This window comes from Idiotropiscis lumnitzeri, chromosome 20 (genome assembly GCF_059441095.1).
Source record: "Idiotropiscis lumnitzeri isolate Australia: NSW breed Sydney's pygmy pipehorse chromosome 20, RoL_Ilum_1.0, whole genome shotgun sequence".
Taxonomy (NCBI): domain Eukaryota; kingdom Metazoa; phylum Chordata; class Actinopteri; order Syngnathiformes; family Syngnathidae; genus Idiotropiscis; species Idiotropiscis lumnitzeri.
Window position 1 is genome coordinate 2,115,788 of NC_142410.1, and position 16,594 is coordinate 2,132,381.

At 40.7% G+C, this 16,594-nt stretch overlaps 1 protein-coding gene across 1 annotated transcript in view; it reads right to left on the reverse strand.

The window, feature by feature from the left end:
* jmjd1cb (jumonji domain containing 1Cb) overlaps window positions 1–16,594 on the reverse strand; it is a 121,415-nt gene that overhangs the window by 57,684 nt on the left and 47,137 nt on the right. The window contains exon 2 of the mRNA XM_088284258.1: window positions 645–842. Coding sequence (XP_088140384.1) covers window positions 645–842 — 198 coding nt within the window. The remainder of the gene's footprint in view (window positions 1–644; window positions 843–16,594) is intronic.

A 16,594-nucleotide genomic window follows, 5' to 3' on the forward strand; every position in this document is an offset into this window, starting at 1 on the left:
GAGAGACTGAGAAAGGTTCTGAGAAGCTACTGTGTAACTAGCTGGATTAGTCATTGTTTGGAGGGGGGGGCATCTACCGCTGTTAAAAAAAAATACATCTGTGTGACCTCTTTCTAGGAAATACTCCATGTGATAATGAAGTGGCCTACACATTAACACATGCTTTTAGCGTTTTTTAATCAGGTGCGCATTGTAGTCTGTAAATAATGGTTCTATTAATACATACTCAAACTTACACTCACTATTTTTATTGCATGAGAGATACTGATGGCTGTTATGAAGCAAAACCTTTCTGAGTTGTATAAGAACTAGTTTAAACATGATTATTGCTCAGTCACATATAACATCATCAACGCACAAAGAAAACAGCTTGTAATCATGCCATCAACAGACCATATAGACCCATACGCTCTAGGTGCCACTAAACAAATCAATATTGTGATACGGCAAGGCTGCCACTTTCCAAGACAACCACTCACAATGAAGATAAATAATGTTCCTGGAAATGTAAATAATATTATTTAAAACATCCTTCAAAGTTCTAAGATATGCTAAAGCGGTTAATTATGCAGAGCCAGTGGGCTCATAATGCTGATTGTTGTGATGGTTGTGTCATTTCTATAAATAGCAAACAAAGTTCTTACCAGGGCAGGCCACTGTATGTGTTTAGCCTTGATTCCCTGCAGTAGGCCACCTACTCCTCCACCTGCTCCCGCTCCTCCTGCTCCTTCCTTTCTCTTGGCCCAGACCAGCTGGTGCTCGAGTAGAAACAGCTGGAAATCGTCATAGACCTTCACCCACTCTCTCTTCTCCCATTCCTGGTCATCAAATTCCACATATACCTGCAAGACACAACACAAAGGAGTCAATATCATAAACAAAACCTGATGACATTTGCAATCCTTGATGGCAACATCAATTAATGTAATGGAGACATGATTAAATTATACTAATCCTGATAGATTTTTGGGTGTATGATGTGGAAGGATAAAATTGGGTGATTTATCGGGGAAAAAAATCAGATTACAAAATTAGTTAATCCCATGAACAAATCGGTTTGAGAGCTAAATATTCTGACAAATATTTCTTCGGTTCACAGGCCAATAGTCACAGCATCCATGTGGAACACTCAGTTGTCAAGAATCATGGCTTCCGCAGAAAAATACATTCTCTTGTATAACAATGCACCATTCCACAAAGCAAAAATACAATTGTAGCTTTAGCTGCCCATTGTGTGGTCATCATCGTCATCACCTGATCTGAAACTGCTTCGGCTGCATACAGGCAGAAAATATCCTTGGATTTACAAATTGAATGGATCAGCAAATGAGGTGTACCTAAGTTAACATGAAAATGACAAAGAAATAAGTTTTGGGTTTGCATTTTTAATTAACTAGATACAACACAAACAAATTTCAAAGGTCTTTACAAACTATTTTGTGTCTTTTTTTTTTCGTTTGTTTGTTTTCTGGGTGCCTTATTTTGGATTCGAAACACCATTTTGTGTCATTTGGGAAGTGGATATAATCCTGTCATCATCATGTGTTTTTAATAAAAGACAGATTATCACTGAAATATAATTCTTGATTTAAAATTTACACAGAAAAATACAATTTAGGAAGATTAACAAAAACAGATTACTGCATGTCTGCCAAATAATTTGTAACACATTATATGTGTTCATTTTCAGTTCCTTCAAGGATAATGGATTGTCCATACACTAACGCGTGTGACTATACATCATCTGTCTGGAGTCTGTAAGCATGCACAAGGCATCCGCTCCACATTGTTCAGTCACACCGTGTTCTTTCATTCCCCGGCCTATATAACTCCCTCCTCCCCCATGTCTCCCATCCATAGGCAGAGTGAGAGCATGCAACCGAGATCAGCGGGTGCATCTCTCCTCAGTCACCCTCCCCCTCTGTTGTATGCCACTACTGCAGTCAAACGAGTAATCACTCTTAAGCCAGCAGACAGCAGCGACGTCAGTCTGTCCTTTGTTTACTGTTCCTCTCTGCCTCTCCCTGTTTGTTATTACCTCCAGCTTTCCTTCAACTCTTCCATTCTGTGCATCACACACTGCATCTCCATCGCCTATGAATACTAATGTGATCAATTACCGGTACTCCCTTTATTCTGTTGTTCCAGTCTTAGTCAGTCTCATAGCACATACTAATCTTACTGCCGTGTGGAATAATTATGTGGATCGCCGAGCCCTTCAGTTTGGTTCTGTATTGTTTTTTAATCACTGAAACTCGTCAGATTGCAACCAAATTTGCAAATGTAAAAAATTGATTACATTTTTCCTTTTATTTCACCAGAAACGTAACATTACTAAGATAAGTTCATCTTTATTGGGCCCACAATTGGGAAATGTGCATCGCATCGGCAGCAATAAAACACAAGAAAATAGCATACATGGGGTTAGCACCTTAACATAAAATGCATTCTCAAATTTCCCCATTGTGGGACTAATATTTTTATCTTTATCTTTATTCCTCCGTACGCAGTGAGGAGCGATGAGGTTCTCACAGTGACTTTCTAATAAAAAGGCCCAACATATTGGGATTGACTTTCTCAAACACAGAGGAGGGAGAGACAAGACAATGATGCACTGCAACTGCAAAAAGAACAAAAAAAAATAAACTATTGCATAAACTATCCAATGTTGCAGTTCTCTCGCCACCACACAGTGCGGGTGTAAAAAAAAGTGTCGCTGCAGGGGCAGTGCAGTGCGAGCAGTGTGTCTTTGAGGGAGTGGGCAGGGTTGTCCAGCATAGATGACAGCTTAGCCATCATCCTCCTCTCCCCCCGCTGTGATGCTTAAGTCTCAGGGAGCAGCCCAGGACAAAGGTGGCTCCCTTCACCTGTTTGTCCAGCCCCTTTTTGTCCCAAGCAGATCAGCTGCCTGCCGAGCAGACGCCGTAAAAAAATAAATTAATAAATAACCATTGCGACTACTACTGTGTCAAAAAGATTTTGTAGATGTAAATCTCCTGAACAATGAAGGTACTCAGGCTCTTGGGGGGGTGCTGGAGCATATCCCAGGTATCTTCGGGCAGTAGGCGGACGACACCCTGAACTGGTTGGCAGCCAATCGCAGGGCACACATAGACGAACAACCATCCGCGCTCACACTCATACCAAGGGGCAATGTAGTGTGCAATCAACCTGACATGCATGTTTTTTTAATGTGGGAGTACCCGGAGAAAACCCACGCATACACGGGGGAGAACATGCACCCACGACCTCTGCATTGTGAGGCCATCCTGCTAACCAGTCGTCCACCGTGCTGCTCTAAAAGCAATAAATTGATCTACCAAATCAAAATTAGATAGGCACATTAAAAAAAGATGAGGAGTACCGTCTTTTTTTTAAAGAAGTAAAGAAATATGTTGTAATATTGCATGTTTTATTGTTAGGAGTTGCCGTTGAGTGGTTGTGGCACACATGTCATGTTGTTACTCTCAGTGTCCATATTTCCAAACACATTACTCTGTTCACGAGTGGGTGCCCGGGAGCGAGAGAGAGAGCGAGGGTGTGCACTGTCTGTGTTTCGGGGTCAATACAGCCATACAGTAGCTGTGTTTTGTTGTAAATAATCGTGAGTTCACTGACAAACATCTCCAGTAATCCTTGGGATGTTTTATTTTTAGTACATGTTTTCATTGCTTTGTCATTGCTCCCCCGGCTCTGCAGTTGCGGCTACCGCCTTGTGGATGACAGCTTCGGGCGGCTGTCGGAGGGCTTCGGACGACACAGTTGAGGACTACGAGCTGGTGACTCGGAGAGCCAAATGAATGAGACTAAGCTCTGCGAAATCACTTTTGCACATTTCATCCATGGTGCATATGAAATTGTACACATGGTTCAACATTGATGTAAAACACAAACTATGTATATTGTTTATCTAAGCCGCTTCTCCTCACGAGGGTCACGGGGGTGCTGGAGCCTATCCCAGCAGTCTTCGGGCAGTAGACGGGTACACCCTGAAATGGTTGCCAACTTAACGCAAACAACCATCTGCACTCACATTCATACCTAGTAACAATTTAGAGCACGGATGGGCAAACTTTTTGATTGGTGGGCCACAATGGGTTCTAAAATTTGACAGAGGGGCTTGACCAGGAGCAGATGGATGCAGTATTTTGGTAACCTCACCTCATCAGAGAAAAAAAAATACATTTAATTTTAAATTAAAATGAACAAAAGCATTACCACAAAATATCTATCTTTGACACACCACAATATTTACAAAATAAAACATGAACAAGGTTTATTCATTAGATTTTTTCAAGTTTGGCTGGCCGGATTAAAACACTTGACGGGCTTCATGAGGCCCCCAGGCCGTATTTTGCCCAAGTCTGATTTAGAGTGTACAATCAACCTACCATGCATGTCTTTGGAATGTGGGAGGAGACCAGAGGACCTGGAGAAAACCCACACAGGCAAGGGGAGAACATGCAAACTGCACTCAAGAAGGACAGAGCCGGAAACAAACCCAGCACCTCTGAACTGTGAGGTCATCGTGCTAACCAGTCATCCACTGTGCCGCCCTATGTGTGTTGTAAACACAGAATTTTGTTCTTGATGGCGGTCAACCATTGATATCTCACTGGCTGAAACACAGAGATTTTTGTCATAATAAAAGCGTCGCATTTGACAGGGTGTACTTTGTGACGTGAGAAACTTATGCAACAGTAGTTCATATTTTGAATCTCTGAAGACTCACCACTTGTGAAATGCTCCAGCAGAACTTTTAAAGGACACTTGATTGCGCTTAGGATTGGCACTTATATAATTGGTCTGTGTGTCAAAACAATGTCGGCACTGATATTCACCTACCGCAAAGAATCTGTAGTGATTTAAGTGCTTTTTTTTGTCATGAGTAAAGCCACAAATTGGTACACAACATTTTGGTGCATATTTTTGTTTTCCCGATCTCCGGCTGTCTTAGCGAGCTTTGTAATACATGTTGTTTCCAGTTTGTCACGCTCCGGTGTCACCCAGTGTCGGAAACAGCAATTAATTGACCCCAAAATTCATCTGCGCATTCCTTCTACTCTTGTCCTTTTCAACCAGTGGAAATATAAACGCAAGCGGCACAATATTTTGGATTTATTGACGTCAAACATGTGCTCCTATGAGGAGGAAAAGCCAAATATAAAAATCAAATATAGTCTGCTGATCTTAATTTATTTTTTTTATTTAATGTTGAAGTGGACAATAGTATGAATGCATTCATGAATGTTGACGGCAATTAGTTGTAGTTTTCAGACGTTTAGTGAGACTAAAGTTTTGTTATAACTCTATATATAAGAAAAATGTATTTTATTGTATCATTTCGGCAGACAGGCAGGCAGCCATGAGTGTTAGCTCCCGGGGCTTGTTGAGCAGAATAAGCTTTCGCTGGCTAACCAGTTAATGTTAGCACCCACTAGATATGTGGCCCCGTGTCTCAGATGCCTGTCCGCTTATGCAATCGAGTAAGGGTAGCTCCACGCCTCCGCTTTAGCTTTAGCCGGAGCGGGAGAGGATGTTGCATGGCGTTCACGGTCGCACACTGTCCATACAGCCATAGCTGGCACGTGGTCCAGCTAGACATACAGCGGTGTGAGTGGGCCGTCCCGTGTGCGGATAAATACAAGCCCAGGGGGTCTGCTTGTGGAAATGTCAAAGTTGGATTTGGAAAAATTTGTCCCACTGGACTTGGACAAATTGTGATCAGTCGCTGGCGTGACTCCCACCAAGAGAAGGATGGAGGAGAGGGGGCGTGGCCATACTGCTCAGTACCAGGAGGCATTTTTTTAATATTGATATCGCCAAAACAAAATGATAAAATTACAATATGAATATGAGCTAATATAATTTTCCTGATGAAAAATTTAACTTGTTGAAAAACGGACCACCTCTGCTAAATGATCCATCCATCCATCCATCATCTGTACCGCTTCCACTCACTAGGGTCGCGGGGGGAGCTGGTGCCTATCTCAGCTATCTTTGGGCAGTAGGCGGGGGACACCCTGAACTGGTTGCCAGCCAGTTGCAGGGCACACAGAGACGAACAACCATCCACACTCACACTCATACCTAGGGGCAACTTAGAGTGTTCAATCGGCCTGCCATGCATGTTTTTAGAATGTGGGAGGAAACCGGAGTACCCGGAGGAAACCCACGCAAGCACGGGGAGAACATGCAAACTCCACACAGGATGGCCGGAGCCGGGATCGAATCCACGCCCGATGCTGTCTCTCACTGTGAGGCCATCGTGCTAAGCAGTCGGCCACCGTGCCACCCCTGCTAAATGATCCCTTTTAAAGTGTTAATCACCTTTTCTAGTCCGCCATTATACATTTGATAAAATAAACACCATTTCTCTGAAAAGAGAAAAGTCTAAACTGGACATGACATTTTTTCTGAATTGCAAAACAAGGCGAATTAGTGGCTGTCATACTAAAGAAATACTCGAATCGAGCAACCACCGGTTAAACTTAGCTTAATAAACCCTTTTAATGATTAATTTATGCCAAAATGAAACATTGTCAGAACAACAAAACAGCACATACATCTCAATTCCCAACAGTTACTTATAGTAATTTGCTACTTGACAGTCTTTCAATGTTCAGCATGGAATGAATACTAAAATAACATATTCTGAGTCATAAAATGACCTTACCAAATGTGCGGACATGCTCGCACACACACACACAGTCAGTACATCCACATTAGTGATTCATGTCCTGCTGTCTTTATGACCTAATCACAATCAGCAAGTAACCAAGCGAATGACCCTCAGATGTAATGACCAGTGTGTCTACTGTGGTCTGTCCACATGTGCATGCGCCAAAACACATTGTATCAAACTCGAAAACATACATGCGACAAGAATGATAAAACTGTCTGTTGCTATAGTAACTGGAGGCAGCAGCCAGCAATGGCTTCGCACACATGCACACGCACGCACACCCCTCACTACGCATTTTCTATCCACAGTGAGCAGGTACAAGAGAAAGAGAGAACAAAGGAAAATGGAAACTGCCAAGCATGTAATGTGATCAATATAATTTAAAAAGTAAAGTAGTAATTGCATAAACCCGAATCAGAGATGAGAATGTGTTTTGGAAAGGTGATTTACAGTGCAGCCAGAAAGTATTTGTTGCACTTCACTATTTCTGTATTTTATATTATATCTTATTGATTTAATCTTAGCCGGCCGGTTGTTGTCGTCTCTTCAGCAATATGTTTGATTTGTCCAAATGCTATCTGCTAGTCAAGGCTACACTCTTTGCAAAGTAAAAGGAAAATGCTCAAATTTCAGCAAACAGTCGGCGCTGTTGTGTGGTTGTATATATCAATACAATTCCTCACCAGGTAAAACAAATTCAATAAACATGAATAAAAGGCATAAATACGATGAAAAATAAAGATCTAGCTGAATTTAAACTATTATTATTGACTGTGCTTTTCACACCGTGTTTTATTTGGCGTCGATGGTTTCTGTTTTCATGTCTTCGTTGTTGGAGATAAAGCAAAGTACAATTGTACAGTTAACTCATTTACTGCCATTGACGGCTAAAGACGTCAAAGAGCGATTTTATTTACTCGGTTGGTAGTGAATGTCCATCGTTCGCGGTTAACCGCTTCCCGGGGCAAGTGAAATTTGGCCACGGGCAAGGTAAAATTATGGGCAACTTACCCGACCGGGCAAGCATTTTTTAAAGCAGCCAAATATCTTTAATTTCGACGAAAACCTACGATATTTCGGCCGAAAATTGACAGCCGGAAGATTTCTTACCTTCTGCGCATCTTTCTGCGCATGTTTACAAGTGGCGACGAGTTCGTTCAAATCCGAACATTTCGGATTCCTCTGACATGACTAAAATAGCTCGAATATTTTTAAGTAGACAATTCAGTTGTGAGTAAGGAATAAAAAATTAATAATATTGCATCTGGACATTCTGCAAATTGCATTTAAGCAGACAAAATACAACTACCTATTTCCGATTTTTTACGACTATTTACCGAATACGTTGGAAGTGCGCATGTTTGGAATTGTTATTTCCGTTTCCGTTTATTACCAAACATGGAGAAACGTGCGACTACTATACATGATACATTTTTATATAAGCAACCCTTATGATTGTAACGTATTTTTAATTCTTTCTAGGAAGGAACTGTCCGAACAAAAAATTCATGCAATTTGTAATTAGACACTTTGTCATACAAAAAGTCACTCAGGGCAAGGTAATTTAATCTTCGGGCAAGAGAAAAAAAATTGTCACTTGCCCAAGTTGGGCAAGTAATTTGGCCACTCGGGCAAGGCAAATTTTAGTGGCACTTGCCCTATGGGCAAGGAGTTTTTAAAGTTAACTTCGAACCCTGATGTCATATCATTATCCACACCGCTTATTAAGTACAGGGTGCTGGAGCCTATCCCAGCTGACTACGGGCAAAAGGCGCACTACACCCTGAACTGGTCACCAGCCAGTCACAGGGGAGACATAGACACCGTCACTGAGTTGGAACTGAACCCACGCTGCCCGCACACAACTCGGGCGAGTGTACCACTACACCATCAGTGACCCTGGTAGTGAACGTTCATGCTTATTTCCGATATATACACATCTTAACATTGTAATATGCAGAGATGGCCACTTAACGCTATTTTGACGGTCGGTTCTTGTCAGGTTCGCCAATTCCATTTTGGCTCTCAATTGTTTCTAACACAGCCGCACATTTTGCTTCTGTGTTTTTGCCTATTTCAGTCTCATTCTTTTTCTCTCACTCTCTCTCTCAATTGAACTCTCAATTAAAGGGCCAGTGAACGTAATAGCATCACAAGATTTCATTTTGATCCAAGTGCTTGCTTGGAATGTAACATTTTATTTAGTAGGAAACAAAACCAAGTAGCCTGTGTGTGAGTGTCTGGACATGGGCAGTGGCTTAAAGTATTTATCTTTTGCCATGAGACGGTCGCTGTTATTGTATTATTCTGGTATCTATTGTGAATGTGTCCATGTGTTTTAATTTGTGTTCTAATTACCCGCTAATTTATATGACGGGATATGGAAAGCGCTTTGTTACAGATCCAGCTGTTGTGAAATGCTCTATATAAATAAAATTGTATTGTATTAATCCGTCCTTTTTAAAAAACTTCTTGTTCTCCGTCCGGACGGACGGAACGTTCTTTCCCATTCTGGTAATATGATTGATACTTGCCATATTTGTGCTTTTATTGTGCAATTTTCAAACTCTTAATAAAATGTTACTCATTAAAGAAAGGCGGATTTTTGCTATTCACGGTCCTTCCTATCACTTGCGAATAGCAAGGGTTGACTGTAATCACTTGTCATTCATTGATAACATGCTCAAGTGATCAGATCCTCAAGTCATGGGTACAGTAGGTACACCTGTAATGTGTGCATGCACCTCTGTGTGGGCATGTATGCATTTAGATCACAGAGAGGAAATTTACAGGGATTATAGTTTATTTTTGTAGTAGACTCAGTTTTCTACAAGGAAGAATGCCTTCATTGCATATCTAAAATCTTTCACTACTCTAGGGCATGTTTCTCGCTTTCTATTTTATGAGGTGGATTTTACTATGTCTGCATTGGTGGTTTGCTTTCAGGTCTCGTGTTCATTGGCTGTGAGCTGCTGTAGTGCAGCCAGCCAGAAAGCTTCTCTGCAGTCGTGAGTGATGGGCAGATTATACATCACTGCTCTGTTGCACGCATGCTCTCATAAATGTAGAGTTGTCAAAGCCTCAGCAACGGGTTGATATCAAGCGGCCTAACTTGACCTCACAGTTGAATGACAGCAAACAAATGAGGCGATTCCCACGCAGGATCACTGCCGTCATGGATATTGATACATGTAACATTTTCAATTAAGCATCATGACGCGGATGGGGTTAATTCAATATAAAAAATTGGGGGCTTTTTCTGTGAAATTCAAAATGTGCATTCAAGTGACAAAACCCGGCTCCAACATACGGAGTGTTATACTGTAAATTATACTGTATATAGAATTTGTGAAATGTTTCAGTTTCAAGGGTCCTAAAGTGTATAAAAAGGTTCAAAATGTATTTATGATTTAGACATGCAATTAAAATGAAAATCATTTTAAGTTCTTTAGATGGCATCTATTATTCCACTGTTTTTTACTGGTGTTTAATATTGTTGCACCGTGACATCATTTCATCATTTTAGCGGTATCATTTGAGGACCAGAATCGTCAGGGCCGCTACAATCAGCCAATGCAAATATAGTATCAAAGTCAAAATTTTGGTAATGTGACAGCACAACTCCACCATCATCAATGTTTTTCAGTAAGATGGTGGCAGTAAAAATATGATTTGGCGTGTCATTTTTTTATCTACAGTATAAACACTTATTGTTAGTGGCAATAATTATAAAAACAACCGTCCAATCTTGAAAAGGCAAATGAAGATGAAACACTGATCTATAGGGATATAACGATTCCCTCAAGCCCCGATTCAATTTGATCTTTGGTGTTCAGTTCCCGATTTTGATATGATTTGGGTTTTTTTTTTTTATATATCTTTTTTTTATCCAAAAGAATTACTCAATTTATAACCATGAGAGTTTTTATTTTAGCATCAGCAACTGTTTTACTAAATGGTTGTCTTGTTATCTGTTTTTTGTTTGTGCCAGAATCAAACATGAAATTAAATAAATGCACAATAGATTTCACTGTTCGCATTATAAATAATGCTGTGATCAAAATTGTACTTACAATATCTGGTTTTATGTTGTATCAACCTGACATTGGTAATCAATTCAATTGATACATATTTTAAGAAATTTAAATCGATTACCAATGAATCGTTACATCCCTACTGATCAATTTAAAAGTGCCTATGAATAATTTTCAGTTAACAGTAAAGCCCACTGTACATCATGCGTAATAATATTGAACGTGTGTATTAGATATACACCATTCATGGGTGACACTCCCATTTCATTAAACAGGACCAAGCGGTGAAACCCTACATCTGGTTTTAACTTGAAAATAAAATCTGCATGGGTTTTGCAAACGTTAAAAGCCGGTTTCAACATACAAGAAGAAAAGAGGAACAGAGACTCTGTTGTGAGGGTTCACTGATATGTAAATAATTTCAGGCAGAGAGAGAGAAAGAGAGCGCACATGAGCTGAAGTAATAGTCAATGACAGAATGAAGAGACATTCCCTATCCTACAAGGTCATATCGGGGAGAGAGGGGAAGAATGAGCAAATAGAGGAGAGAAGAGGAAGACAGAAAATACTTGGTAGACAGAGGAGGGATAAACGCAACAAGATTGAGAGAAAGAGAGAGGCAACATAAACAGCTTTCAGCACACTGATGTGAACGTCCCCCTCCTCCCCTTCTACTCCTCTTCATCTTCTCATATGAAGGATGTGTGAGCCCAGGAGAGAAGAGGGAGGGAGAGGTGAGAGAGGAAAAGAGGGAAGGAAAAGGCACATCCAAAAATAGCCCAATGTTGTTTCAGACACATTCCTGGGAAAATACGGACTCAAACACGCACCTCCAAAGTCATGCTGAAATGGTTTTAGGTTTGTGTTTTCCCAATGTCCCGCATCCACTGCATTCACTTCAGGTTTTTCCCAGTGCGTTTTTGCCAAGCATGCAATCAGGAAGTACCAACTCGAAAACATAAAGCTTTGTTTCTGAAAGAACATTTTCAGCAGCAACCAAATCAGAAAATATGGAAAAAGATGAAGCATTTTTGGATTATGGGGTGTGTTTTACTCATTTTAGTCAATATTTAAAAGCAAGAAGAAGCTCTTTTTTGCACTAGTTCACTGTATCTGTATCCAAACCATGCATGGCAAACTACAGCCTGGGGGCCACATGCCAAATGTTAAACGTTTTAATCCAGCCAGCCGAACTTGAAAAAATGTAATTTTCCCTGGAATTCTGATGTGCCCCTACTAGGAAGCGAACACTAAGACATATATTTTGTTGTTTTGAGCCTATTCAAGTTGTACATTTCCTTTGCCCCACCAGGTCTTCCGACCGGAAAAGGAAACAGTTTTTGACTGCTGTCAATGCAACAGGGTCGTGTTCAACTGTTGGTACGGTTGAAGCTACATCGAAAAAAAAAAGACGAATGTGGATGAAATAAATGGGCCGCAGGTTCAACTGGCAAGTTTGTTTCAGATATTCATTCTTTTCAACCACACCAGAGAAAGCGCGTCAATTACAACCTTCCGGTGCGACATCACAATGGCTGAAAGCTTTGGCTAAGCCTCTACAATATGTGAGGGAAAGTGAGCAACACTACATAGTAAATAGTACACGCTAGGGCTGGGTGATAAACCGAAAATTTACCGTTACCGAAATGTATTACAATGACCTACATCATTTTGCCCATGTCTGTAAATTCGGTGTCTTAAAAAAAAAAAGAAAAAGAAGTCTTTGCTGTCTGCGGCGATGTTCATGCCCCTTTAAGACGGCTGCAGCGCGTGTAGTCACGTGACTCGACCCATCTGAACAAGAAAGTAAACACAAGACGCGTTCGTAGCTGGTGATTCAAATCCAGAAGCAGCTGACACGGCTGAAGACGAAGTAACGTTAGTTGAAATTGTTCCTGTCGCGCTTGTCCCGAAAAGAAATTCGACATCTGTCGTTTGGAAATGTTTTGGGTTCCATAAAGACTATGATTGAGCAAAAGAACATGAACTACAAAGTGCGTCGTAAGCACCCGAAACAGCACGTCCAACCTTTTCTTTTTCACCACCCAAAACACAACCATACTGTTGACTTGGAGCTTGTGCAAAAAGTTCAAAGTGAGAAGCAAGGTTTGACAAGTGACAACAGCCCTAAGGGAGGCGACACCATACGAGAGAGAGCGTCACAGAGGTGGACGCGATAACCTAGCACATAGCTGAAGATATAACTCCTCAAGTTACAGTGGAGCGCACAGGATTTAAACGCCTCATGAAAGTAGCCGACAAGAGGTACGAAAATATTTGTCGCAAACCGCACTTCCTGATATGGACAACATCGGGACGGGAGCGTAGACATGTCAAGCATTTTGCGTCCACATCCGACTTGTGGTTGAGTCGCAACATGGATCCCTGTTTGAGCCTGAACGTGCATTACATAGACGACAAGTGGCAACTGCGCACTAGAGTACTCGAGACGGCACATTTTCCTGATGAAGCACACTTCTTTATTTGGCTTGCATTGACATTTTTTTCATTTTATTTAGCATTTTGTTTACAGGCGACTAGCGCCTTTGCACATGGCATAATTTATATTGTTTAGAATATACATTTACACAAATCTAGGCCTTTACAAATGGCATTACAGCATCTCGGCGCAATCTATTTGCAGAAAAAGATTTTGGGAGAGGTACTCCTTTTTCTCCTGTTCTTTGTGACATTGTTCAAGTGATGCAAAGCAAGCTATTTTGAATGTTTATACAAATGATTTTTGTACTTTTATTTTTCCTTGAAAGTAATGTGTACCAGTTGGTCAATAAAAAAAAACAGTTTATATGTATTTCCTGCATTTATTTTGATTTTGGTCCACGGGCGAATTTATCGTGCATTTATCGTTACCGAGGTAAAATTGCTCAATTTATCGCGATATTGATTTTAGGTCATATCGCCCAGCCCTAGTACATTTCTAGTCTAGTGTAGCTCAAGTTCTCATCGCCAATATCACATTATTAATCAATCAGGGTTTGTAGCCCTTGTTTTTTGTACTCTATTTTTATTATTTCATCATATAAGCCCCTAACTCTGTTATGTTGGATGATTTTGGTATGAATGAACTTGATGGCAAACCAGCAGACTTTTGGGGCCAAATGATCCAATGTGCTCTCGCCTCAGTATGACTGGCCAAAAATTCCAAAGACTACAGCAAAACTTGGTAGAAAGTCTTATAGGAAGAGTGGAAACGGCTTTAGACACAGAGGAGGGACAGACTATATTTTCACTTCCACTAAGTTTTGTATCTTGTATAAAGAGAAAATAACCCGCCTCATAGTTGATGCCTTCACTGTAAGAGCATACAAGACAAATATAAAAAAATATCATTGTTTCATTATTATTTGTTTTACATCTGCTGATTAGAAATGACTGACTTTTTTATATTATGGCTTCAATTTGTGATTTGGGTTAATGATTTGTGCATGACTTGCTATTTGTTCATCTTATCAATGTGTTTATGCAAGAGAGTCCTTGGACACGCTATTTAATTGACAAAAACATGGTTTTAAAGCAGATGGCGTTTGAAGTATTTTGCAAATTTAAAATAAATTGAAAGACAATTGAAAGATTCGCTGGGATATTGTTCTTACACCTGCATTATGTAATCTGTCGAATGATAGCAATTACACGACATTCTCTCTCTCTCTTTCTCTCTCTCTCAATAATAAAGTTCTATTAATAGCAGAGTTGCGACGAAACAATCGAGTGAAATCTAGGCCAGCAGCTGCATAGTCTGCAGGGGAATATCCAGTCGCTCCCCAATTCAACACATTCACAGTGCATGATAGAAATCCAATCAAAAAATAAATATATAACATCCACAGAGCTGTTTCTGAGAGGAAGCACAGGTCACTGTTTTATCTTTTTACATGTACTTTAGTATATGTACAGTAGTGGCTGACAAAAACATTCAGGATGGCCGAGTGGTCTAAGGCGCCGCGTTCAGGACCCAGTCTCCCCAGGAGGCCTGGGTTCGAATCTCGAATTTCCCCATTGTGGGACTAATAAAGGCAATATAAATAATTCATTTTTGGGCCGGGGGTTGTGGACTGACACATTTTAAAAAAGGGTTCGATTAATAAAGGCCAGAGGTGGGTTTCAGTCCCGCCCACGAATAGGCCCTCGTGTGTGTGAGATGAACCTACTTGTGAAATGGGCAAATGACAAAAATTGAACGTGTGAAAAGCATCACTACCAACTGTTTGTGCACACTGCGGGCGACAGCAGTGTGTGTTAAAGCGTGCCTCTATTTCCTTATTCTGACATCATGTAACCCGCTCCTCCAGCCTGCTACTGGGGCATACCATTACAAGATGGGGGGCAATATCGCAATCCCTGTGCGTACTTACTTGCAATGGGCACATTCATGGAGTAGAAGAAAGAAGGAGACTAATAATAATAAGGAGACAAAAAATACCATAATAAGCCTATAATAAGGTAAGCACATTTGAATATTAAATAAACCTCTGCCGTTAGCATCATGCATGGATACTTTTTTTTTTTTTGGGTGACAAAGTTGGGGGCCGACAATTTTTATGAATAAGGCCGGAGGGTCAAGGCAGGAAGGGTGTCGAGATAACGCCCGAAGGGTGGAGGACTGATCGGCAAAAAAGGGTCATATGCCAAGCTCTGGCTAAAGGTATCATGGGTAAATGTAGAATATTTCATTGCTTTTTAAGGGACTTTAACACAGAGGTCGGTCTGAAACTCACAGGCTGGATAAAATGGAAATTAAATGTTGTCACGTTCTTCATGAATAGCAATTTTCCACGATGTGTGTAAAAGGTACCTTTTTAATGTACGTAGGTTTTTAGTGTGATTTTGCATTGTCCGACCGCACCAATTTGGGCTTTACAATCACGCTGCAACTGTGTCATCAGCGAACGCATTGACTGAGAGCAAAAAACCCGGCCCGCCTACTAAAGCACCGTCATTTAAAGACACACCAACTATGGAGCGTAAGCTCGCATTGCTGTCATAGAATTACAATTTCAATGAGCATGTTTTATTTGAAGACAGACAATGTTTATGCTGACAATGATCAGACCGGCAGCAGTTGCCTTGTTGTTTTCGCTATCCAACTGTATTCTACAACAAAACAGTCATGAAATTCACGTCATAATGAAAGTCATTGAGCACAAAAAAAAAGCAAATTCTGCCAAGCCGTACATTATCCTCCGCAGTATTGTTACAGGAAGCAAGAGCAAGAATGACGTACATTGCGGAAGTGACGTTCACCGCATGACTTGTTAGTCAAAGACTTGTGAAAAACCACATGTACATTGATGGGACGGCTGTTCCTGTGATCCCAAATATCTCATGGACAAGTAAAAGCATCCTCTGCAAAAGCCCAACTCTATTTTTCCAGTACGCAGGCACACCATTCAGGGATCAAAACTACATTGATGCAATTTTGAAACTACAGGAGGAATTTCAACAAAAATGTGCAGACTTCAGAACGTGCAGAGACACTTATCCAAATTTTTGTGGACCCCTTCTCCTTTCATGGGCAAGATAACCCTCTTGTGCTTCAAAAGGAGCTTATTGACCTGAAGTGCAACTCTGACCTCAAAGCCAAATTCTGGGATGCGAGTGGAAAAGCAGGCAAGCAGCAAGAAGTAGGCAAAAGATGCCATGTTCAGAAGACCCGTTCATGTTCTTTGATACCGCATTAATATTTACAGTACGAACAAATCAAACAAAATAGTGAATCATTCCTTAAAACGGAGGTACGAATAATATTTTACCACCCATGCTGTAATTTAGACACAAACACATTCCACAGACTTGACAGCAATTCTTCACAATAGGTTTCAGTTTCACTCTGACACTGCTGAGGACCCACGACACA